Source organism: Schistocerca piceifrons, chromosome X (genome assembly GCF_021461385.2).
Source record: "Schistocerca piceifrons isolate TAMUIC-IGC-003096 chromosome X, iqSchPice1.1, whole genome shotgun sequence".
NCBI lineage: Eukaryota > Metazoa > Arthropoda > Insecta > Orthoptera > Acrididae > Schistocerca > Schistocerca piceifrons.
In genome coordinates, this window is record NC_060149.1 from 108,693,756 (window position 1) to 108,719,715 (window position 25,960).

General features: G+C 40.4%; 1 protein-coding gene across 1 annotated transcript in view; it reads left to right on the top strand.

Moving 5' to 3' along the window:
- Positions 1-25,960, top strand: part of LOC124721122 — a 229,347-nt gene that overhangs the window by 193,884 nt on the left and 9,503 nt on the right. The window contains exon 6 of the mRNA XM_047245938.1: positions 6,421-6,563. Within this exon, the coding sequence (XP_047101894.1) occupies positions 6,421-6,563 (143 nt within the window). The remainder of the gene's footprint in view (positions 1-6,420; positions 6,564-25,960) is intronic.

Consider the following 25,960-nt stretch of genomic DNA (forward strand, 5'->3'; position numbering starts at 1 on the left):
CATTTTCCTTGACTTCCAGAAGGCATTCCGCACTGTCGCCTGATAAACAAAGTAAGAGCCTACGGAATATCAGAACAGCTGTGTGGCTGGATGAAGAGTTTTTAGCAAACAGAACACAGCATGTTGTTCTCAATGGAGAGACGTCTACAGACATTAAAGTAACCTCTGGCGTGCCACAGGGGAGTGTTACGGGAACATTGCTTTTCACAATATATATAAATGACCTAGTAGATGGTGTCGGAAGTTCCATGCAGCTTTTCGCGGATGATGCTGTAGTATACAGAGAAGTTGCATCATTAAAAAATTGCAGCGAAATGCAAAAAGATCTGAAGCGGATAGGCACGTGGTGCAGGGAGTGGCAACTGACCCTTAACATAGACAAATGTAATGTATTGCGAATACATAGAATGAAGGATCCTTTATTGTATGATTATATGATAGCGGAACAAACACTGGTAGCAGTTACTTCTGTAAAATATCTGGGAGTATGCATATGGAACAATTTGAAGTGGAATGATCATATAAAGTTAATTGTTGGTAAGTGGGTACCAGGTTGACATTCATTGGGAGAGTCCTCAGAAAATGTAGTCCATCAACAAAGGAGGTGGCTTACAAAACACTTGTTCGACCTATACTTGAGTATTGCTCATCAGTGTGGGATCCGTACCAGGTCGGGTTGACGGAGGAGATAGAGAAGATCCAAAGAAGAGCGGTGCGTTTAGTCACAAGGTTATTTGGTAAGCGTGATAGTGTTACGGAGATGTTTAGCAAACTCAAGTGGCAGACTCTGCAAGAGAGGCGCTCTGCATCGCGGTGTAGCTTGCTGTCCAGGTTTCGAGATGGTGTGTTTCTGGATGAGGTATTGAATATATTGCTTTCCCCAACTTATACCTCCTGAGGAGATCACGAATGTAAAATTAGAGAGTTTTGAGTGCGCACGGAGGCTTTCTGGCAGTCGTTCTCCCCGCGAACATCTGCACAACCTCAGTGCCTTATTTCATGCTCTGCAATCTGCAGGTTTACGCTGTCGGCTGGACAAGCATTGTTTTTTTCAACTGGAAGTGGAATACTACTAGAACAGGAAAGGGAGGTAATGACAGTGGCATGTAAAGTGCCCTCCGCCACACACTGTTGGGTGGCTTGCGGAGTATAAATGTAGATGTAGATAAGGCAGACCGTCCAGTGCATCCCGGCAGGCGGAATCAGTGTGAAAGCAGAGGACCTCCTGTTGGTCAAACGTAGGATCAGGGCCTGCTAGGAGACATCACAAAGCATCCGCGTTAGCATGGTGGGCGGTGGTCTTATAACCAGATGGTGTAAGTATAATTCCGTAAAAATAACGCCCAGTGCTGGAGACGTTGAGAAGTCCTCTGTGGAAGGTAAGAGTGGGAGCTGAAAACATAACTAAGGATTTATGGTCTGTCAGGAGGGTGAAATTTGCCCCAAAGTGACAGGTGTGAAATTTTTGGATGGCTAACACTATTGCCAGGGCCTCCTTTTCAATCTGGGAGTAGTTCCTTTGTGCTGTGTTTAACATTTAGGATGCATAAGCGATGGGCTGTTTGAGCCATCGGTATTCCGATGTGCGAGGACTGCCCCAATGCCGTATGCCGATGCATCAGCTGTCACAACCAAGGGGTGGTCCGGAGAGAAGGGAGTAAGGCGAGGGGCGGACTTCAGCATCATCTTTAAATGGAGAAAATCCTGGTCACAGGCAGGAGTTCAATCAAAAGTCACCCCTTCACGATGCAAGTGATTGAGGGGTTGAGCAACGGAGGCAGCTTGGGGTAAGAACTTTAAGTTATAAATAGCCTTGCCAAAAAACACCTTGAGTTCAGATAAGTCCTTGGGATGAGTAAGGGCCTCAATGGCCGCGACATTGTGATCCGAAGGGTGAATGCCATCTTTGCCAAGCCAGTGGCCCAAGTATTCCACTTCCAGTTGAAAAAAACAGTGCTTGTCCAGCCGACAGCGTAAACCTGCAGAGTGCAGAACGTGAAATAAGGCACTACGGTTGTGCAGATGTTCCTGGCAGGAACACCCGGTGACCAAGATGTCATCCAGATAATTCACACAGGCCGGGATAGGCCACGTAAGCTGCTCCATAACAGCTGGAAAATTGCTGGTGCCAAACAGACACCAAATGGAAGGCACTTGAACTTGCATAATCCGAAAGGTGTGCTGATAACCATGATGTTCTGTGAATCGGCATCCAAGGGTAACTGGGGGGTATGTCTCAGCCAGGTTGATCTTTGAAAAGTACTCGCCCCCCGCAAGCTTGGCAAGAAGGTCGTCCTGTTGGGGAGTGGGGTAAGTGTCTACTAAGCACTGAGCATTGACAGTAGTGCCAAAGTCCCCACACAGCCGAAGGGACCCATTGGATTTCCGTACGACCACCAGTGGTGTCGCCAAAGCACCTTATGTCACAGGCTCAAGGGCACCAGCAGCCTGGAGCCGATCAAGTTCGTGCTTGACTGCTGGCCGTAAGGCCACCGGAACGGGTCTGCCGCAGAAAAAGTGAGGCTGCGCATCCAGCCGCAGTGGGATGTGCGTCTGAAAACGTGAAGCACACTTGAGATCCATTGCAAACAGTGATGCAAAATCAAGCACAGATCATCCAAGTACTGAAAAGGAACAGCCGTGGAAATGACCTTAACTTCATCAGAAATTGGATTGCCAAACAGTTGAAATGCATCCAGGCCAAAAATATTCAAAGCTGATGGATGGTTGACAACAAAGGAGCCAGGGAACGTGAAGACGAACTGCCCATGAAGGAAATGGAACCGTCACCATAGGCAACCAAACGCCAAGAGGGAGATGACAACACAGGGGAGCCCAGGCGGGTATATGTCACAATATTAATCAGGGAGACTGTGTCCCCAGTTTCGACCTGAAAACTGACATCCTCAGTAAAAACGCGGAGCATGAGGAATAGCTTCTGTGCCGATGGGTCCTCCAGAAGGATGACCGATCGCAGAGCATGTACTGTATCTTGAGGCCCAGGAGGGGCAGGATGGGAGCGAGTCGAGAGACTATGACAAACAGATCGGATGTGGCCCTCTTTCTCACACAGCGTGCATATTTTCCAGCAGTGGGGGCAATCAGCTCGAGAGTGTGTGGTAAAGCACTGTGGGCAAGATGAAAGTGGGCTCTGATGCCGTAGAGACGTCAGACAAAGAGGAATCCCAACGGCGCTAGCCTCTGTTGGCCGGGCCATGTCTACGTCGAGAGGGCGGAACCCACAGAGACGCATCAATCGCCGCCACTTGCGGCTGTGCCCTGAGACGCTCATTAGCTGCCTGAGCACTTTGAAATGAGTGGTCAGTGCAGAGAATCTCTTCCAATGAGGAATTTTCAAGTTTCAGCACCGCAGTGTGGACCTCAGGATCGGGAGCCAGCTGAACCACCACATCCCGGATCGGGGAGTCCACATACGAAGCCTTACACTGCTGATTGGTGCATGTAAAATTGCATTGACAACTGGGACCTTGCAAGTCCGTGACCCAGGAACAATATGATTGACTGGGCTGTTTATGGCACTGATGGAACTCCAGTTGAGAGGCAACCACATGGTAGCGTTGTGAAGAATAGTTTGTCAGCAAAAGGCATATCTCCTGGAAAGAGAGAGCCACCAGACCGGACAAGGATGCCAACTTGCGGAGAAGAAAGAATGTGTCTGGGGAGTCCCAAGACAAAAACAATGATCGATGCAAGGGGTCATCCGTGACTTGAAAAGCCGTGAAATGTTGTTTCAGCCGATGTAAGTATGTTGCTCCCAGTCTTCTTTAGCGGTATTTAATGGTGGGAACAATGGCGGACGTGGGAAAGCATCGAACACCCAAGGACTCGGAAGCTTTTGTGGTAATGCATCCCGGGCATCGACTTTGTCCATTAACATCCGCATTGACTTTTGTAAGATGTCTAACTGGAGCTGCTGCTGCTGCATGAGCTGCTGCTGTTGTTCCAGAGGACAGACCAACTTAGCCTCCATGCTAACAACTACCACCATTTACCTCGTTGCCAAAATGTTGCAACTACGACCGGCATGGTCGCGGGGTTGCCACTACTGAAAACGTAGAGGGACCGAATGGAACCAGCCGCGAACAAACAAGATGGATGAACAGGAGTGGAAGGACAAGCACAACGACAGACAACCAAGCAAGACACCAAGATCAACAACAAAGTATTAAGCAACAGGGTCACAAGAGGTAACCTCACAAAATCATAGCAACGTCCACTCGTAAACAGGAAGCAAGCACACGCAGCATAAACACGATGTCTGTAAGCGAGATATCAACTGACTCAACGTGAATACCAGACTGCCCGCTGAGTGAGAGGCAGCTGCCTAAATACACGACAGGGTATGTCACTGTTGGCCGCTGGGACCACGTGCTCCACAGTGGCACCCTCAAGGTAGACTTGGGGCCAGGAGCGCTCGCAGCCACGGTTTACAGTGTTACTGCTGCAGAGACCTCTAGTGGTCATCGAGGTCCATGCCGTCTGTTGCAGATCCAAAACCCGCGGCACTCGGTACCAGAATTCTTTCAACCAATGGACCCAAGGTCATGGCCCCAACCATGTTCCTCAAGTGCATGGCCGGGCCTACCATGAAAACTTAATCGTTGGTGTAGCTAATGGTGTGCAACATACACATCCAGTCAACAGTTGATTGGCTGGGTCCTCCTTCCTGCAGCATCCTCCTTCGTGCAGCTGTTTTTATGATGATCGGTGTATTTTAACTAGGGATCCACCCTGGCTTCAGTAGGTGTAGGCAGAAAATTTGCTACTGGACAGTTGATCTGGTGAGCAAAAGAGGGCCCATTTTGAGATAATGAAAGTAATACAAGTGCTAAGGACAGCTAAAACAAATCACTGAAAATGCCCCATGTTGTACATGTTGCGATCCAGTAGGCCTCAAATCCAAATGATGATGATGATGATGATGATAACAACAACATTATTAATAGCTGGTTAGTGTCCCTGAGGTAAAATCAATTTGTGTGTCTGAGGTGTCACAAGTTAGTCCTTAGTGCACTGTGATTAGGATTTCCTCTCCCCTCCCAGTCACCACCACCACCACCATTCATTCAGTTGAGGGAGGGATAATCATGTTGGTGGCCAAAGTGTGAAACATCTGGGTGTAAGAAGTGTTATATTAGCAGACAGTAGCAGCTTCTGTTTCATTTTGACATTAGCATTGTCATTGTGTGGTGACAAAACAGGTGTGATCATTTTCTTTAGTATACGATGCAAAGGGACTTGTTCATCCCTGACTTTGAAAAACTTTTATGTTTACACATGTGACAGCTATGATCGTTTTCCTGTAAGAGTTCAGTAAGCACGATTAGATTTTCCAGGCAATGACTGTTTCATGAGTTGTTGGAAAATAGCATATGTAATGTTTACTGATATCGTCCTATGGGAGTATTGAAATGAGACAGTATCTGTACCACTTCATTATGTCCTGAATTTAGAGGCTGCACAGTCTGTGCTCTGACAGTGTAAAAACCTAAACCCAATATACTGTCAAACACTGTGAAGTGAGAATCAATGGGTCATCCATAGAATCTGAATTTTCTTAGGGCAGATATGTGCACTTTCAGAGATATAAAGATTGACAGTGAAACCCAAGTCTGCCTAGTTCTGAAGCAACTGAGACTTTCCAGTGGCGACTGTTTCAGCTCATAGCAGCCAGGTAGACCAAGCTGTCAATCAGCAGCATCTCAGCCTGCTAACATTTTTATGGAAGCTGTTGTTTACATCAGTATGGCAGTACTGGTTTGTGTTCACACTCGAACCTCCAATACGTATTGTGCCCCCTATGTTGAGGCTGCACTGACTGCTGCTACCCCAACATTGCTTCACTTGTTGTTCAGCCACTTTTCGATGATGATGATGATGATGATGATGATGATGATGATGATGATGATGATGATGATGATGATGATGATGATCATCATCATCATCATCATCATCATCATCACGATAAATATTGTCTTTAATAACCTCAACCTTGGTGGGACATTAGGCTCTAATCCACTGTGATATTTGATCTTACCACTGTGTTAAAGAAGGATGGTTGAAATTTTTACACTAACTTTAGATGTACCCATACTGAGTCCCATGTATAATGCCACAAATTTTTACTTAGTATTCTCATTTTTATCAAGCAGGTTGATGGCTGTGGTAACATGCTTTCTGAGTTTAAACAATGTGACAAAAGTTGTTAGTATGTAAGTTTGAAATGGGACTCATATTACTCTCTTAAATTTTCACGGTAACTATACATGTTTTATAGCAAACCTTTTGAGTATTCGTAAGGTGAATCATTTGAAAAATGTATGTGTGAGCATTCCATAGAGCTCTTTCTGGTGCTTCAGTGATTGTGAAACAGCATTTTTCAGTATTCTTAATTTTCAGGAAGCCAGATACTGCTTGAAAAACTTCAAAAATTCAAGCCCAAAATTGCTGTATTCAATGGGAAGCTGATATTTGAAGTATTTTCTGGGAAAAAAGATTTTAGTTTCGGGAGACAACCGGAATTTGTTGATGGGACGAATACAGTAAGTAAATTGAGTTAATTACTCTCTCTGTGCAACAACCAGGGACGTTTGTGTTGAGGTTCTTTTTTCTTATTTTATGTAGTATACTGTGTCGCATGCATGCTGTTTGTGTATCTGTACAACTGCAGGCAATGCACTCTTTATGGTATTGTCTTGTATACTATGTAAAATATGTCTAAAAATGTAGTATTGTACTGCATAATATCAGTGTGAATTTCAAGTGAGATCATTTGGATTTTTTTATGTGCATAATTTAAGATTGTAACTGAGTGGTCATTTTAATTGTACAAGCTAATACATTAGTGAGCCAGTTGATGTAAGTCAGTCATTTGATATTCGAGGTGACCCTTTAGCTGCCTAATGGAAATGTAACTTGGCAGTGCTCACTGGAGAAAGAATGTTAAAGCATGTGTTCATTTGAGAGAACTAGCAAAAGCAACTCTGTAGTGCTACTCACAAGCACCTGTCCATCTGAGAATCAGTCTCGGTGAGATTCACAATTGAGAGTGACTAGTGAGCTGTTCCCAGGAAGCAGTTCATGAGTGCTCTCCACAACACCAGTATGTGGCTTCCATAGTTACAATGGAGAATTCTCAACGTGTTTTCACAAAAGTGGAAACTTGCCAATACTGTAGTGATTCAAATTCAAACTATTTATAGGCCTAGAAGGAGGAAAGAGTCAACATTATTGATTAAATCGTGGATAATTTGAATAACTTTAAATGGAGTGAGTGATTCTAAGGATTCCATAAACTGGGGCCTTGTGCTTATTTTATTGGGAATGGAGGAGGAAGAGTAAAGTATGCAGTTTCACAGAAAAATATGAAAGACAAGTTTGAAACTCATTTTATGAATACTGAAAGTGAATTGACATGGCACTGTAGACTCATTGTGGTCTGAATGTAGAAACGCAAGAATGAAACTAAAAAACTTACCACATTGCTTTATGTTGTACCTGCAGATACACCAGGAACAATGAATTTTAATGCATTGAAATGTGAGCAATTACTAAGGACAAGAAAATTTTGTGTAAATGACAAAGTGAAAAGTAATACGAAATCTGTGGGGTGTGTGTGTGTGTGTGTGTGTGTGTGTGTGTGTGTGTGTGTGTGTGTGTTATGACATAACGCAAAATTGGCAGTTTTTACGAAATTTCGCATTTTCCCATTGCCTTGGAAGAATGTTGTAAATCTGAGGGCAACAATTTACTAATATTGGAAAATAATAGTTACTCATTGCTTGAATTGGATTTTGACTTTTTTTCCTCAGTTCTGAGAAGTGAGTATAGTTTTAAAATAACAGATGATATCGTGTTTAAAAAAAAGTGTAGCTGAAGATGTGATGTCAAAGCAACTAGATCCCAGTTTCCATGACTGACAAATTTATGTATAAAATGCATATTTGAACCATCAGCTGTTTTTATTTTACACCCAAACATCTACCTTTTTGGTCTTGGATGAACGGTACTAAATGTATACAGTGTATACATTTAGTATTCGTATGTTTGCGTTTAAAGTCCTGTGTCATATATTTACTGTCATGGCATGCACTACACATTTTAAGCAATGACTAATGCAGTATGGTGGCTTAAACCACTTTAACCTTCATACATGAAGATGGTCCAAGACCGAAACTGGTAGATGTTTGGGTGTAAAATAAAAACAGCTGATGGTTCAAATGTGCATGTTTTTTTTATTATTATTTTGCGAAAAAATCACAAACAAGCATTTAGGTGTGAGCAGGAGCATTATTGTGGTGCCACAACTGACGTATTGTCTATAAGGCACATAAACAGAACAACAGTGTATACACAAGTTACGTGCCATTCTCTGTGTCACTTGTTTATCTCACTATGATAAGCGCAATATTGTTCTGTCTGATGCTTCTTTGGATTGATGGCAAAGTGGAGTATGTCATAGTGCTGGAAGTACTGCCAGTAGCTGTCAAGAGTTCAGCATTGGCTGCTTTGTCCTTAAAGTTTGATTATATGGAAATAGTTAACTAAAGTAGGCAAGGACAATCACAAGACACTAGCATACTTCTAACTAGTGGGACTATGTGAATTTAAAGTGTTGTCAGTTATTTAGACAAGCTACCTATTGCCAATTTTCCAGGATATCTTCGTAGACAGAAAATGTACTTCAGTTATTGAGATAATATATGCAATCACAGGAACTATCCATAAAAATTTATTGAGTTTTCAAACGATTTTAATAGTTACAGCAAGAAGTGTTACACCTTAAAGAGGAAAAGTGTCTTTTCAAGGCTAAACAGATGAAGATGCATTACCACTGTGTGTAAAGAAAATAGTCTGTATATTGATGTAGAAATAGGTCAAGCCATAATTGATTTTATAGCTGTCCAAAATCCAATGTTTTTCAGGAACTTTTGCTCAAAATAGATGATTTATTACAGACTTTTTGTGGGAACTGTATGACTCCAGGAATTGCTGTAGTGTGATGCTTAATTCCTGTAGGAACATGCATGTCAAATGAAAACAATAATATTCGTAGAATTTGAACCACTTGTTTCATTCTGTGTTTACAAAATAAATTGGTTTTAGATTAGATTAGATTAATACTAGTTCCATGGATCATGAATACGATATTTCGTAATGATGTGGAACGAGTCGAATTTTCCAATACATGACATAATTAGGTTAATTTAACAACATACTTAAGTTAATATAACAACTTTATTTTTTGTGTGTTTTTTTTTTTTCTTGTAACTGTGACTAATGCAAATCACACAGATATGTTTTGTCTACTGTGTGTCATTTTTCTGTGGGTCTTTCTTTATTTCATTATGCCTGTAACTTACTTCACAATTTTTATATGGTAGCATAATTAGACAGACTTATGAACATCCAGCGTGCAATATTTCCTCCTGATATTATCCCTCTTTGTTGTGTTGTCTTGTGACTAATATTTCTTGTGAAACACATTAGCAAAACAGCTCATTGCAGCTGTCACCATTGGGACCAAGGAATTGCCAGTGTATTGAAAGATATGAAATAAACAATGTTTCATTAAAAAAACTGTGCGAGATATGGGAAGAGGCTCACTCATGACACATCAAGAAGGGATAAAATGATTGGAAAATATATATATATGCCACCCACCTACTTATGATTAAATAACAAGTAATAACAAATAAATGGAAACCTACAAAGATACTGAAATTTGTGTGGGAAACCAGAAGAGAGGAAAACATTATGTACTTAGCTGAAGGCAGAGTTATTTGCAAGTGACCTTGTATTTGAGTAGTAAAATAATAATACCCCAATGATGACTAAACACAGTCCCTGAGGATACAGAGATTCAGGTGTCCTTATAAAAATATTTACAGGCTCAAGAAATTCAATAAGACATGCCCCCAAAACTCTCACTAAACCTGAAAGAAGCCATTTGACAATGTAGAATGTCCTACCATTAATTTGGTCATGTTTTATTCTGTTTATATCTTTCTAAAATGTTATTCACCATTGCCTCAGATCATCACTTGCTTTATTGGTTAACATCTCTTCAGGATCTATTCAGGTGACGTGCTAGGTGAACATATACATATGTGTGTGGGCATCACATTGCTATAGTGCACAAGTACAAAAGGAAACATGAGAACACTAACTGAGATAAGTTCAGAAATTGGCATCTTACATGGAGCTGCTCCATGTGATGATTCTGAAATAAAAGTAAAGAGGGGTCAGGAGAAATAAGATTATCCCAATGAAGTACATTTTTTACATTGCTCGAGTTGGAGGAACTAAATGAGAATTACAGTGGTTGCTTAGATGCTATGTAAGACATATTGTAATCCAGTGGGACAGTAACCAATGTAAAACTCGAGTCACAACTTATTCTTCTCGACTTACAAAGCACTGGCAGAAGATTGTAATGGGTACATCTCTTAGTACGTAAAGGTAACCAAAGGAGTTGGTACAAATAATAGGCAACTGAATAATAATTTTGTATTTTAGACACACACTCATTTATTTGAAACAAACAAATAAATACTTTATAATTGTGAAGTTATTGGAATCTACTTATTTGGCCTTTTATGTAAGGGATCATAGCAGAGACCTCCACAGTGGACTGTGTCCAATCAGTAATTAGTAGAACGGTTATTGAAAAGAGTGCTTGCAGCTCTGTGGCTCTAAAGGGGAGAGTTCTTACACCTCCATTAGTGTGTTGACATGATGCCATGTGGCTTTAGATTAATATTCTTTCAGGAAAAAATGCAAGAAATGTTAACATTGGCTAGAGTTTGCCTAGTGACAAAATTCAGAACCCTTTGACCTAGCCACTCAGCTATCAGTCTACTGCAGAAAGCATGATCTGTAAATAACACGAGAACAAAAGCAGATTCTCGCCTGTTAGCAATGATGTCAGTAACTGTAAGTAGCTTCAACTGTTGCTCCTGTGTAAGATAGAGCCCAAGCTTCAGCTGTTACTCCATTGGAAGATAGAGCCCTGGAGTGGAGACAGTGGAGCGTAGCATCAATTGTCAACTTAGTTCTCCTTTGTGGTGCATAGATGGAGGACTTGTATAGCCTCCTTGGACCTTTGTTGGGTTGAATGTCTTTCTCCCCTAATTCCCTTACATATAATAATATGTTCAAAATTTCATCGTTATGGAAGTGATCTTTTACAGCCCAAACAGTACTTTGTTTTCCTAGCTGATCTTGCTGTGATAAGAAGAAATAGGTAACACTTTTTCTGGACTCAGTAATGCCTATGTTTCATAGGGAGTATTCTGGCAGTGAAGCTACACAGTATTTTTCTCTCCAACTTTTATCCCTCTATCTGGGGGTCTCCAGGAGGTAGTGATTGGACGACCAACAGACTATAACAATCGATTGGCCAGTAGACTGTTTTTCATTCTGTTGGTTTTTTCGGCCAAATGAAACTAGTCTCTGCTGCCAACTATACGAATGTTTTTCACTCACTCTCTTGGTCGGATTGCTTTCATTTAATATGAGACAACAGACTGAAACTTGTCTCTGATGGTCACCTCAGTCATATGAATGTTTTCACTCAGTCTACAGCCAGGAGTGTTTTCACTTACATGTGTGTTCAGCCTTTACAGGTGTACATGAGCCATGACTAGGGTTTCAAACATTTTTAAAGACAATTATATCTCATTTCAAGCTGAGGTCAATAAAAAGCATATCCCTGAAAATGAAGTAAACAGAACATAAACACCACTCAAGGATTAAGCCTTAGGCCTGTTCCAGCTAGCCAACTGCTGTTTATAAGGCAGTACAAGGAATGATCAAATCTATGATCGTGGGATATGTGATCAGCATGTTGCCAATCTTTCCAGCCATTATTACCAATAGATCAATCCTGATGATGATGCTGCTGCTTCATTCAAGCAGCTCCTCATTTGGCCTCACTAGGCTGAGTGGACCCTGTTCCAGACCTACCTACCAACCTTGAAAAAATTCTGAGAAGGTACCGGGAATTTACTCCAGGTCTTTCTGCACCGAAGGCAGTGACACTAATCATTTGGATATGGAGGTGGTCCTAAAAATGAAGTATTTTCACAATTTATGTATTTATTTAAATACATATTATTTTTACATATGAAATGAAATGCCAATTTTTGGTTGTTTTAAAAGTTTAATAACTATTGCTACATTGTAAATTTATGTTTTAATAAATTGACCAATTAATATAATTTATTGAAGATCTCCCAACCATCTCTCTCCTCAGCCCCAACCCCTACACCCCCATACCTCCACTCAATCTCCCCCCCCCCCAATGGTTGGAGTCTGGCTAATCACAGCTATGAGCTCACTGACAACATATTCAGCCTTTCAGCTACTCCAAAACCATGTGTTTTGAACTGAGAGTCCAAAATATTTGTTTTAGCGCAGATGATGGTGCTGTCTTTTTCCTGTAGCAGTCTTGTAAACAATGACTGCTCTGGATGGTTGGGAAGCCACTCTTCCAGTTGTGAGGATGACCTTCTGCTCTCCCACTTGGGCATTGTGGAGTCATTGGGTTGATGAGGGATCACAGGAAGCTGTTGGAGATGACAGAAGGCATTCAAGAAAACTCTTTCTTGTTTCAACAAGCTAGAGCAGTTACAGGTGTTCCCTTATCCAGTGGGTGCCACCTGGCTCGATCCACGGCATCCTTGTTCCGTGAGCTCGGTCAGGTGTCGATCTCTGGCTCACGCAAAGTGATGCTGCGTTGTGGCATATTTTCTGAGTGTTAGCGTGGATGCTTGGCAGTGCTGAGACAGCAGCTAGCACTGATAGCCCCCGCAGCACAGCTGGTACTGGCTGCGCAGTCGTCTGCAGTGCTGGACAGAAGTGTGGAGGCTGGGTATCACAGTGCTCAAAATCTGGGCTTTGGTGTATGAGTGTTAAGCTGTTGGTGACAGTGGCCATCCAGTATATGCTGGCATGTCCATCTGGTTATTGTAGCTGGCTCAAACCTGTGCAGTGGCTGAATCACAACGTATTAATAAGGGTTCAGTGACTTTTTGTCTGCCGAAGGCATGCACTGTCAGTTGGCACAATGCTGCATTGACAAGTTGTTAAGGCATTTGCCTCTCTCAGACATAATGTGTGTGGCACTTTGCAGATCAGCTGTGTCAGCAGCTGCATCCCTTTGGGACAGTAACTGGAACACTTATGTCCTCAATTTCCTTAGCATCACAGTGCTCCATCCATACCACACACCACAATGTACCTCCCTTCTTTTGAGAAACTCTGTCTCTGATTTTAGTTTGGTGTTGCTCAGATGTAGGCAAGCTAGAACAGATACTCAGATACTGGTTCTGAAAACAGTGCACAAGCCCTGTGAACAAAAAGTAGAATAGCAGATATATGTTGCTACACTTTGACTCCAATGGTTGCTTTTGTTTACACCATTTGCACTTGGGTCCACTTTTATGTAATCCGCTCACTGTTTCATGCAATATTTTGTATGCTGCTCCACTGAGTCTCTCAGTGAAGCTAGTACAACACTTGCAGTCTACACACTCACTAGTCCATTCAGTATATGTGTTAAACTTCCTTATAGGGATAGAGTTTTGGGGTTCTGGGAGGTTTCCTACAATTATGCGATCACCATGCTATAGTAATCCTGCTTGACCTATGTAAAATCACAGTTAAATATACAGAATTTGCACAAGAATTCAGTCAGAAGGACTTGAACATAAACTATTTACAAAAAGAATCCATGATAAAGTCACTTCAGTTGCATTTCTGATCATAATGTCTGGAGAAAGACATTATCATCAGACTTAAGTGATGAAACTTCACTCCTTGTCACAGAGAGATGTGTTTAGTTACCATGCTCCATAAACTCTGTGATATCACTGGTATGTTCATTTAACTACAGGCACGCTACCAGCTATAACTTGTGCCCCTTAATTCAACTGCTATCACTGAGTAACATGTTCCCCATTTGATATTTCTTTGGAACTTGATATGTTCTCCCTTTATGACTCTCATTATTCCTTTTACTGATCCTAATGGTTATCTGAAGTAGATTCTCTGCTGTACTTTGGACCAAACTTTGAGAGACCAGGAATAGTATAACAGTGACATCTCAGCCAAGTGACTCATATCACATCCGTGCTAGCGCAGCACCTTGCTATGCTGTTTTGAGCCAGTGTAGCACAATAAGAAGACAAAAAAACCCAAACCATAAGATGATGATTTTTTTTATTCTGTCAGTGCTTTCTGCTTTCACAGATGCAATCAGGAGGAGTGTGTGGCAGAAACGGAAAGGAAGAGAAAAGCTCTGCACACAAATCAGTCACTCTGGACATCAAACCACACATCAACTGGTGTAGATCCCTTGAGAATTTACAACTTACATGACAGCACTACTTTTGATAAATTATGTCTACACATATCTACTATTCATGCTCGCCTGAACTTCCCCAACATATACTCGCCTTCATTCCTAACATATTCTATGCAGAAAATGAAAAAGGGAATGGATACTTATCCGGGAGTAATATACAAGAAACCCACAAGTGATTACAGAGGTTCAGGAAAGCTCTTTAGAGTTTGAACAAGCTATAGCATTTGCAGGAGCACACTCTCATCCAGTGGACGCCACACGGCAGCTACCCACAGATCCTCATTCCACAGGCTTGGTCACGTGCCGATCTCTGATCACCTAAAGCGACACTACACTGCAGAGTGTGGTCTGTGTGGCAGCGTGGTTGCTTGGTGGTGCTGTCACACTGGGTACTGAGAAAGCAACTAGCAGTCATGGTCCCTGCAGCATGGCTGGTGCTGGCCGGCATCATTCACAGTGCTGGGAAGCAGTGTGGAGATGGGGCAATATGGCACTCTGAACTCCGGACCTTGGAATACAATGGTGGGCTGACAATTAAGATAGTAATGTTGGTGATGACAGCTGTGCAATGAATGTTGGGGACTCTGGCAGCGCAGCAGTCATGTTGTTGCAGTAGCTTGGTCAAACCTGCCCGGTGGCTGGTTGGCCCTTATTAATAACCTTCCAGTGGCTGACAGTTTGTTTGGCTGTATGGCAATGGAAATATGCACTGACAGTTGACATAATGATGTCTTGACAAGGTGTTATCAGTATCTTGCCACACATTGACATAATGTGTGGGACACTTTGCAGTTTGGCTGTATCATTACCAGCATGCCTTTGGGATGGTAATTGGAATGCTGTGTCCCAAATTTCCTTGGCTTTACAGTACTCATCTACATTACGCCTATACTCTGCGAACCACTGTGAAATGTGTGGCAAAGGGTACACCTCGCTGCACCAGTTATTAGGGATGTTTCCCATTCCATTCATGTATAGAGTGCAAGATAAATAATTGTTTAAATGCCTTTGCATGTGCTATAATTAATCTAATCTTATCCTCACAACCCCTTTGGGAGTGGTATGTAGGGAGTTGTAGTATATTCCTAGAGTCATCATTTAAAGCCTGTTGTTGGAACTTTGTTAGTAGACTTTCTCAGAATAGTTTCTGTCTAGCTTCAAGAGTTCAGTTCTTTCAACATCTCAGTGACACTCTCCCATGGGCCAAACAAATCTGTTACTATTCGTGCTGCCTTTCTCTTTATATGTTCAATATCTTCTGCTAGTCCTATTTGGTACTTGATCAGTATTCTAGGATAGGTTGCACAAGTGACATTTAAGCAATCTGCTTTGTTGACTGACTGCATTTCTGTAGTATTCTACCAATAAGTTGAAGCCTACTGCCTGCTTTACCCATGACTGAGCCTATGTGATCATTCAACTTCATGTCCCTACTGAGTTTTATACCCAAGTATTTGTACGCGTTTACAGACTCCAACTGTAACTCAATAATATTATACTCATAGGATACTATGTTTTTTCATTTTGTGAACTCACAATTTTACATTTTTGAACATTTAAAGCTACCCACCAAGCATTGTACCACTCTGAAATCTTATCAAGGCCTGATTGAATATATTGAACATTTGTACTGCGTCATTCAGACTGTACTTTGTGGTAGGTAAGTGCATCATCTGCAAAATGTTTGAGGTTACTGTTGATATTGTCCACAAGGTCATTAATATAAAATATAAGAGCAAGGGACCTAACACACTTCCCTGGGCACAGTAGGTCATAATGATGTGGAACGATTCACTTTACATTCACATCGCAAATTAATTTGTACATACAGTGACATTCTGAACACTTGTAAGGGTGTTTTTTTATTTTTTTATTTACAGAAAGAAAAAAAGAGATACAGATCTGAGTTATTAATTCCTATTGTTGTCAAGAATCAACTTTCTCAGTTTGTTTTCAAATTTTATTTCTCTGTCTGTCAGACATTTTATATTGCTGACTAAATGATCAAAAATTTTCATTGCAGCATTGTGCACTCCTTTTCTTGCCAAAGACAATCTTAATGTGGCGTAATAAATGTCATTTTTCCTTCTGCTACTGTAGTTGTGTGTTTCTTTGCTCCTGTTGAACTGCACTGGATTATTACAACAAACTTCATGAGGAATAAATATACTGTGAAGCAGTATTCGGAATGCCCAATTCCGAAACAGATGTGTCAGTGTAAGATCCAAAGAAATACCTCCTGCAGATGATAGTATCAAGATCCTAATGGTTAACTGCCAGAGCATTTGCAACAAAGTGCCAAAGATCAAAGCACTCCAAAAAAGCACTGAAGCTCACATAACATCAGGCACAGAAAGCTGGTTAAGACTGAAGTTAATAGTAGTGAGATCTTTGGAGAAAATTTAAGTGTATATTGAAAGGACAGGGAAGTGGGAAATTGAGGTAGTGTATTTGTTGCATTAGACAAGAAACTTGAATCGTCCCAGATAGAAGTTGAAACTGCATGTGAGATTGTTTGGGCGAGGGTGGCAAAATGTTATAATAGTGTCCTTCTATTACCAGATTCTCCTCCTGATGTAATAAAAAACTTTAGAGAAAACCTCAGTTCGCTTGTAAGTAAGTTCTTTATTGATTCTGTAATCATTGGAGGAGACTTTAATCGTCCAACAATCAATTGGGATAGTTACAATTTTGTTAGTGGTGGATGTGACATGACATTCTCAGAAACATTACTAAATGCCTTCTCCAAAAACCACCTAGAATAGATAGTGCAGAACCCAACTCATGATGGAAATACATCAAGTGTAGTGGCAACAGACAGACATCGCCTCCGTGAGGAAGTCCACATTGAAACTGGTATCAGTGACCATAATGCAGTTATAGCAATAATAAACACCAAAACACAAAGAGCAACTAAAAAAAGAAGAAAGATTCATATTTCAGCTAACTAGACAGAGAAAGAACAGTGTCATACCTCAGTGAGGAAACTGAAACTCTTAGCTCAGGACAGAAGCGTGTGGAAGAACTATGGCTCAAATTTAAAAGAATAGTTGACCTTGCACTGGACAGATATGTACCCAGAGGGGCAGTTCATAATGGGAGATATCTTCCATGGTATATAGTCACTGCAAAGAATCTTCTAAAGAAAGAGAGACTACGGCATGATAGGTATAAAACAAAGCTTAGAGCTATAGATAGAGAGATACTGAATGAAATGAATTTTGAAGTCAAGAGAGCAATGCAGGAAGCCTTCAGTGACTACTGTAGCTGAATATCGTCAAATGATCTTTCACAAAACCCAAAGAAATTCTGGTCATACATAAAGGCTATTATTGGCACCAAAGTTTGTGTCCAGTCCTTGGTGACTAAGACTGGAACTAAAGCTGATAGTAGCAAAGCTAAAGCAGAAATGCTTAACTCTGTTTTCAAATGTTCCTTTACAAAGGGAAAACCAGGAATATTGCCCCAAATTAATTCTCATACCACTGAAAAGATAAGTGACATTGATATTAGTCTCAGTGGTGTTGAGAAACAGCTGAAATTGTTAAAACTGAACAAAGCCCCAGGGCCCAATGGAATCCATATCAGATTTTCGTATCCAGCTAGCCCCTCTGTTAATTATAATCTATTGTAGATCCCTCAGATAAAAAACCATGCCAAGTAGCTGGAAGAAAGCACAGGCCACACTTGTCTATGAGCAGGGTAGCAGAGAAGTAATCCACCAAACTACCGTCAAATATCTCTGACATCCAATTGTTGTAGAACCTCAGAACACATTCTGAGCTCAAACATAATGTGGTATCTCAAACAAGATTTCAAAAACATGGATGATGTGAAACAAAACTCGCACACACAAATTTGAGTTTTGTGGAGGTCCTGCAGCACTATGACCAGCCCTGGGTAAACACTGCTGTGAGCTTTGTGAATACAGAGTTGAGCAGGCTGCTGCTGTCTGAAACAAAACCTCATATGAGTGCAGTGCCAGTTGCTACAATTGCGAGATGGGAATATACTCATACTAAACATGGCCTACAGCTGAGTAGGAGAGGGAAAAACAGATTGGCTAAGCTTCTTGCAGATAACATATGGGAGGAGGGGGCCACCATCACACATCGTAAGATCCCCGTCATTACTGTTGCCAGAGGAGCATCTTTTTCAGGTTATAATCAGGATTCAGGCAACCTCCTTTGAAAGAAGTGAAAATAGTAGAACAACTCAACACGATTCTTAATGATGCACGGAAAAGTAAAGTTAGCTTATTTCATCAAAATATTAGAGAACTGAGTAATAAGGTAAAAGAGCTTCCTGTATGTTTGCTAAACAGTTAAAACAAAAACTTTGAAAATCTGCAATATTAGGAACATAGTTTGCTTGTCCATTTGAAAGTGTTAACAAATAACTTTAAGATATTTTAGCATACTAGATACCGAATAGTTCCTTGCAGTTTTTTGAGTTGATACGTATGTTAGAACCAGCAAATTGATGTATGCAGATACAACCTGTGTGTTGTCACATATTTTACTTTTGCCACCAAGTCACATGAGCTGTAGAGACCGTCATGCCTTACACCACATCTGGCAAAATTGCCCCTTGACCACCTAAACTGTCAATACCAATCATTTGTATCACAAACTATACTCTTACTGTTGGGGTCTGCCAAGTGGGATATGTTCTTTTGGGCTTTCTGCATTTTCATCTGTATTATGCTAGGCACCATACATGACTGTACCAGAATTATACCCCTCTCCCCCCTTTTCTGTTCCATTTGTGGATGGTATGTTTCCATTTGCAGTTGGTATGTGAGTAGGAAGACTGTTAGTACCCCTCCATATACACTCAAATCCTTCAAATTTTCTCCCGTGGTCAGGAAGTTCTTGAAACTCTCTGCAGTGCACACTGTTATTTATTTCAGAAATTTTCATTGGAAAGTGTTGAGAATTTCTGTGACAGTATCATGAACATTAAACAAACTCACAACTGTCATGTAGATCTTCTTTGAATCTTTTCTAGCTCTTCCTTTGACACTAAGGTGTCTCATGCCAATGAACAGTACATAAGAATTGCTCAAACGAGGGTTTAATGAATTGCACCTCTGCAAAATTCTGCCACGAAATTTCAGTGTGTGATCTGTCTGCCTCATGGTTAGATTTATATGGTTGTTTCACCTTAAATTGCCCAGACGGATACTCCCATATACTTGATAGTTGTGACTGATTCCTGTGATGATTGTCAGTGATATAGTTTTTCATATATTTACACACATTACATTATAAATGTTTGAATGTTGAGGCACAGAAAGAGGAGCCAGACCTTGCAACCTACCCTTTTTTTTCCAATGAACCTTAACATATTAATCAACGGGGAACTTGAACAGCAGCTTCTGTGAATAGGTGTAGACCACTACACTTCCATTAAAAAATTGTGGTCAGATTTCATGATGCGGGATCCATTTTGGACCAGGTGGAATCATTAGACTAATCAAAAATGAGGAAATTTTATTCATACATTTCAGGCTGCACTGTACTAGACTTTGATGACACATTTGATCATTGGCACAGACTGTGTACTGTGTTGTATGTATTTATTAATTTACTTTTTTCTGTGTTTTTTCACAAAATATATCATCTCTACTCCCTCTCTGCCACTTGTTTCTTGAAGACTCCTCATGTTCTTCCTGTCATGGTAAACCTTCAAGGGTGTCTAATGGCATTCACCATATAAGCAGTTATGTGCTCTGATGTAATTTTTGTTAGGTAATATTTCATATGTACACACACTTAGTTTAGTAAAATTGTATTAATATTTATGGTACCTTAATTTGTTATGCTTTCTAATTGACATCTAATAATAATTGTGTATTCATCTGAAAATTTCAGTAATCACATAGAAAGAAACGGTCCTGTCTCATTGCTAGAGAGAGGGAAAGAGAGAGATACGCCAGCAATAATGATTTAACACTTGTGATTGTTTTTTCATCTTCATATTCCCCTAAAAAAGGTTAATATATGAGGGGTAAAAACCACAAGAAAACCTTTAGTCTCCACCAAAGGCACATATGCTACTAACTTTTTTCTTTGTTCACAATAAAAAAATTTCATTTAAAATAACAGTGTGTAAATTTCGAATTGGCTGTCATACCTCACCACAAAGTGAAATGTATCCTAAGAAGTGCACTGTTGACTATGATATGAATGCAGGTCATTTACCATATGGCCACCGCCAATATCAGCAGGGGATCTTCTCCCAGAGTATATCTACAATGGATGAAAATCACTAAGTCTTTGATTTTTTCGTAACTATTTGGTTGCAGCTTGATATATGTAAATAAAATTTCCTTATTTTTGAGGAGTCTGATGGCTCCACTTGGTCCAAAATGGAAGCATTGAGACCTCAATCCTTCCACAGGGGCTATTTTCAGCATTCTCAAATTAGTATAGCAGAGTGTATCAAAATCAGTTTGTTGTAGGGTCTGGCCTCTGCTTGTCATATTCAAGTTTTCGCCAAGCGCTGCATGTCATAACAATTTTTTATGTGACCTCCCTGTAATACAATTCATTTTTCTGTCTGTCAGACATTTTATATCACTGGCTAAGTGATCAAAAATCTTTGTTGGAGCATTGTGTATTCCTTGTTTTGCTAAAGACAACATAAATGTGGAGTAATGAATGTCATTTTTTCCTTCTGGTATTGTAATTATGTACCTCATTGTTCATTTTGAACTGTAGTGGATTATGTACTACAAACTTCATGAGGGAATAAATATACTGTGAAGCAGTATTCAGAATACCCAACTCCTTAAACAGATGTCTACAAGATGATTGTGGGTGAGCACATGTTATTACGGCACATTTTTGCATAATGAAGTCTTTTGTTATTAAAGATAAGTTATCCCAGAACATTTTTCCATATGACATTATTGAATGAAAATATGCAAAATATGCCAACTTACTGATTTGTCCCCTTCCAAGATTTGCAATGATTCTAAGTGTGGCTGTGGCTGAACTGAGTTGTTTTAGGAGTTCCAAAATGCGCTTTTTTTCCAATTTAAATTCGCATCAATATGGACTCCTAAGAATTTTGAAGTTTCCACCCTATTTATTATTTCCTCACCATATGTTACACTTACCATTGGTGTAGTACCCCTAGATCTGCAGAACTGAATCCGCAAAAAGAACTAATTCTGTTTGTTGTATATTAGACAGAAGATTATTTATATATATGAAGAACAATAGTGGACCTAAACTTGAGCCTTGGGGAACTCCATACATGATTTCTCCCAGTCAGAATTATGTCCCGTGACTAGATTGGTTGAATTTCTAAGTATACGTTTCTGCATTCTGTTGATTAGATATGACACTATCTGTTGGTTGTCTATACTAACAATCTCATAAAACTTCAATTTATTTAAAATAATGTTTTGAACACCTCGGAGGCTTTGAGCTGTTTTCCATGAGGTTTTTTATAGATATTGTAAAAAGCAGCAGCCCCATCACACTTCTTGTGCTACACAGGATACTTAGCTTCATGTGTGGAAATAGCTCTCCATAAGAACAGTATGCTAGGCTTTATTAGTCAGGAAGACTTCAATCCACTTTTCCACTATCCCATAGGCATATATTTTATTTATCAGGTGACAGTGCGGAAGTATGAGCTGTGGCAACATCCTGGGCTCCACTGTGTACAGCCTTCTGGATCTTGTGGTCAGACAGACCAATCCAGATTCCATATTACTTGAGCTTGTAGAATCCATGTTAAGCTTACAGAGAAGTTTTATTTTGGGTGAATAAAAAATCATGATACATAACCAGAAAGTATATCCCCTGATTCTACAGCAAATTTTCAGCAGTTAGATAAATCTATAGGTCTGTGCATACACTATTTATTCAAAAGACACTGCTGTGTAATGCCGTATTGACCATTAGTTATCACGAGGGGCAGACCTGTCAGTGTGAAAGGAGGTAAGGAGTATTGTCGTCAGTGGAGAAACAGTAACAGCAGAATGGGTGAGTCAGGAGAGCTCAGTGACTTTGAATGTAAAACTAATCATTGGACATCATCTGAGTAACAGATCCATTACGAACATTTCAGCCCTTCCAAAAAGCTACCCACACCAGCTGTTGATGATGTGACTGTGAAGTGGAAACACGTAGGAATAACCACAGCTAAACTGAGATCAGGCAGGCTTCATGTACTGACAGACAGGGACCATCAAGCACTGGAGAGCTTGGTTTAAAAATTCACACACAATCAGCAGAAAGAATCACTTGTGAATTCCAAATTGCTACCATCAGTCCAGCTGGCACAATGACTGTCTGTAGGGAGCTAAAAACAATGAGTACAATGGTTGAGCAGCTTCTCATAAACCACATGTCTGTAGTCAGTGCTAAGCAATGCTAGAGGTGATGTAAAACGTGATGCCACTGGGCAGTGGATGACTTGAAACAAGTGATTTGGAGTGATGAATCACACTATTCCCTTTGGCAGTCCGATGGTAGCATTTGGGTTTGGCAAATGCCTGGAGAACATTACCTGCTGTCATGTGTTGTGCCTACAGTGAAGTATGGAGGACATGGTGGTATGGTATAGGGGTGTTTGTCATGGTTAGGGTGCAGTTCCGTCATCGCACTTAAAAAAACTACTTGTGAGGAAACAGTCATGATTGCAAAATACCATTTATTTAAAATAATTGCTTTCGGCCATCTTGAGAGTGATTGCACCATCTGCTGGAACTGGTGATGTGCTGAGCAGCTGCCTGTTGTCAAGAGCAGAGCACTTATTGTGCAGATGCTCAACATGTCACCAGTTTCAGCAAATGGTGCAGTCAATCTGGAAGTGGCCTACTGTATGTGCCGATACCGGTCATTTTAAATGATATTTTGTGATTGTGACTGTTTCTTCATAAGTAATTATCACAAGTAAGATCACTGATGTTCCCAACCATGTTGGCTAAAAACTTTTAAGAAACGCTAAATGGAGGGGAATTTTACAGCATTGTATACTGTGTACAGTAGAGGAACAGTCTGGAGATAATGATTGTTTGTATCAGCATGTCAATGCACCCTATCATAAAGCAGCATTTGCATGGTAATGGTTTGTGAACAATAACATACCTAAAAATGAACTGGCCTGCCCAGAGTCCTGACCTTAATCCTTTTTAACACCTTTGGGATGAAGTAGAACATCAGCTTCACTCTAGGTCCCAGTGTCCAATGCCACTACCTTTTCTGGTTTCAGCTCTTCAGGAAGAATGGGCTGCCGTTCCTCTACCAAAATTCAGACACCTCATTGAAAGTGTCCCCGGTAGCATACAGGCTGTCATCAAGACGAAGGGAGGACACACCCCAAATTAGCCCTTAACTCATGACGTGTGGTCTCTCAGACTGCGCAAAAATTTTCTAACTCACTTTCCATGGTCAGTTCTGGTAGAATGCTCTTCTGTAATCACGAATTCTACAAGATTTTCTTGTTCATTGCACTGTCACTTTCTAGTTTGTTTGGACATATGTTGTAGTCTCCTAGACCATGCCTTGTCAATCTACATACCATTTTTCTTTAGTATAGTACAAAATGTGTTCACAGGAACCTGTCAGTTTTAACAGTCCTAGCTTTGATGAAATTGCTAGTCAATGGATGTAAAAAGATGTCAATGATATAGTTCAATGGATAGACAAAAAAGACCATGCATTTACAGTAACTTGTGATCACAGTTCTGCTAGCAGAGGATCATTCAGTGCCAAGGGATGTTTGTATTTGGGTGAAAGAACATCTGTGAGAAACAGACATGAAAGAAATACTAAGGAAGAAAAATTAGGGTTTAAAGCCCCATTGACGCTGAGGTCATTATACCTGGGACACCAGTTCGAATTGGGGAAGGAAATCTGTGTCCTTTTCAAAGGAACATCTCGGCATTTGCTGTAAGTCTTAGGGAACTCATGCAAAACCTAAAACTAGGTGGCTGAATGGGGACTTGAACCACCATCCTGCTGAATGTGCTTTGTCACAGCCCTACCACACGCAGTACATGAAATAGAAGTGAGTGTGAGGAAAAGTAAGTGTATTGGTAATGATGTCAAATCATGGAAATTGTTGGTCGATTTTCCTTAGATGCCAGGGTAACCAGTGAATGGTACTTTAGCCATGCTGTGAAACCAGTTTAGTATGGGACATGTCCACACTCTGACAGTATTATTGTGTGCTTAATTGTCTGTGCTGTAGATGCATTCATGTAATACTGAACATCTTTCCATAACATCATGAAGGTAGCCCAAGCCAGACATGACCAAATTGTTTCTTTCTCTGTGGTTTCTACAAATAACGGATGTGCCACAGGAATCCCAAAAGTGCACTACAACACAACGCTATCTTTGTGAAGTTACACATTCTCTAAAGATTTCTCTTGAACTATGGTAATGATGGAAGCTACTTTATCTCTAGTAACGATGATACTTAAATGTCTTGGGGAAAATTTAATTATAAGATCTATAAGATTACCTATGGTACAGGGCTTCCCCATTACATCCGACACTGGGATGCTATTCCAATACTAGAGAGCCCTGGCAGTAGTGACAATGTAGGGGGAAAATAAGCTGAAGATATGAATTGAAGTTTGTGTTGGGGAGGGCATTTGACTTGGGTAGTTCATGCAGCAATGTTGACCATACTGCTGTGGTGGTGTAATGGTTAGCATTTGTGCCTAGTAAGCAAGAAGACCAATGTTTGAGTCCTGACTGTGGCACAAATTTTAATTCATTTCTTCAGATTCCGTCAACATCATAGAGAATGATTGTAAATAATTATCGTTATTGTAGATAATGATGAGACCTAAATGTCTTGAGGAAAATTTAATTATAGTATCTGTTTGTCGTGGAGTGTTATCATCAGTGTATTGGTACAACATCAAAAACTTTGATGTAAAAGAATGTGTGGAAAATGTAATGCATTACGGATACTTGCTTGTTGCAGTTATTACTTTTATATGGATTCTGTAAAGATGTTGTTTCAAACAGATGTGTGATAAAATACATAGAATGACATTATATGTTGCCTCTGTACGTGAAACACCAAATAACAGAAAGACAGATGATCAAAAGGTGGATGTGGTTTTACAAAAATTTTGTAGATATATATTTGACCCAGTAAAGTTACTGAAAAGTGAAAAATATAGAATGTCATTTTAAAAAATGGCAACCAAGTATTTATTTGGTCAGTACTCAACCCATCATTTTGAATAAAACTAAACCCCTCTGATCAAGAAATCCGATGCACATGCCACAAGGCGAAATGTGCACAGAGATGTGCAGAAGAGCACTGGATGAACCAGAAACAAAGGTCCTATTCGTAAAGAGAATGTAAAGAGGGAGTTGACAAAAAAAGAATGAGTGATGGTAGTCAGTGACAGAAAAATGTGGAAAAGACATATTGAGTAAGCATAAGGTCAATTGGTTCAAAGTGGACAATGATAGAGAATGGTTTTTAAATATACCTTATTAATTTTAACTACATATATCTTACAACATTTTACTACAAGTACCGACAGCTGCACTGTCCAAACGGACACCAGATGGCTAAATA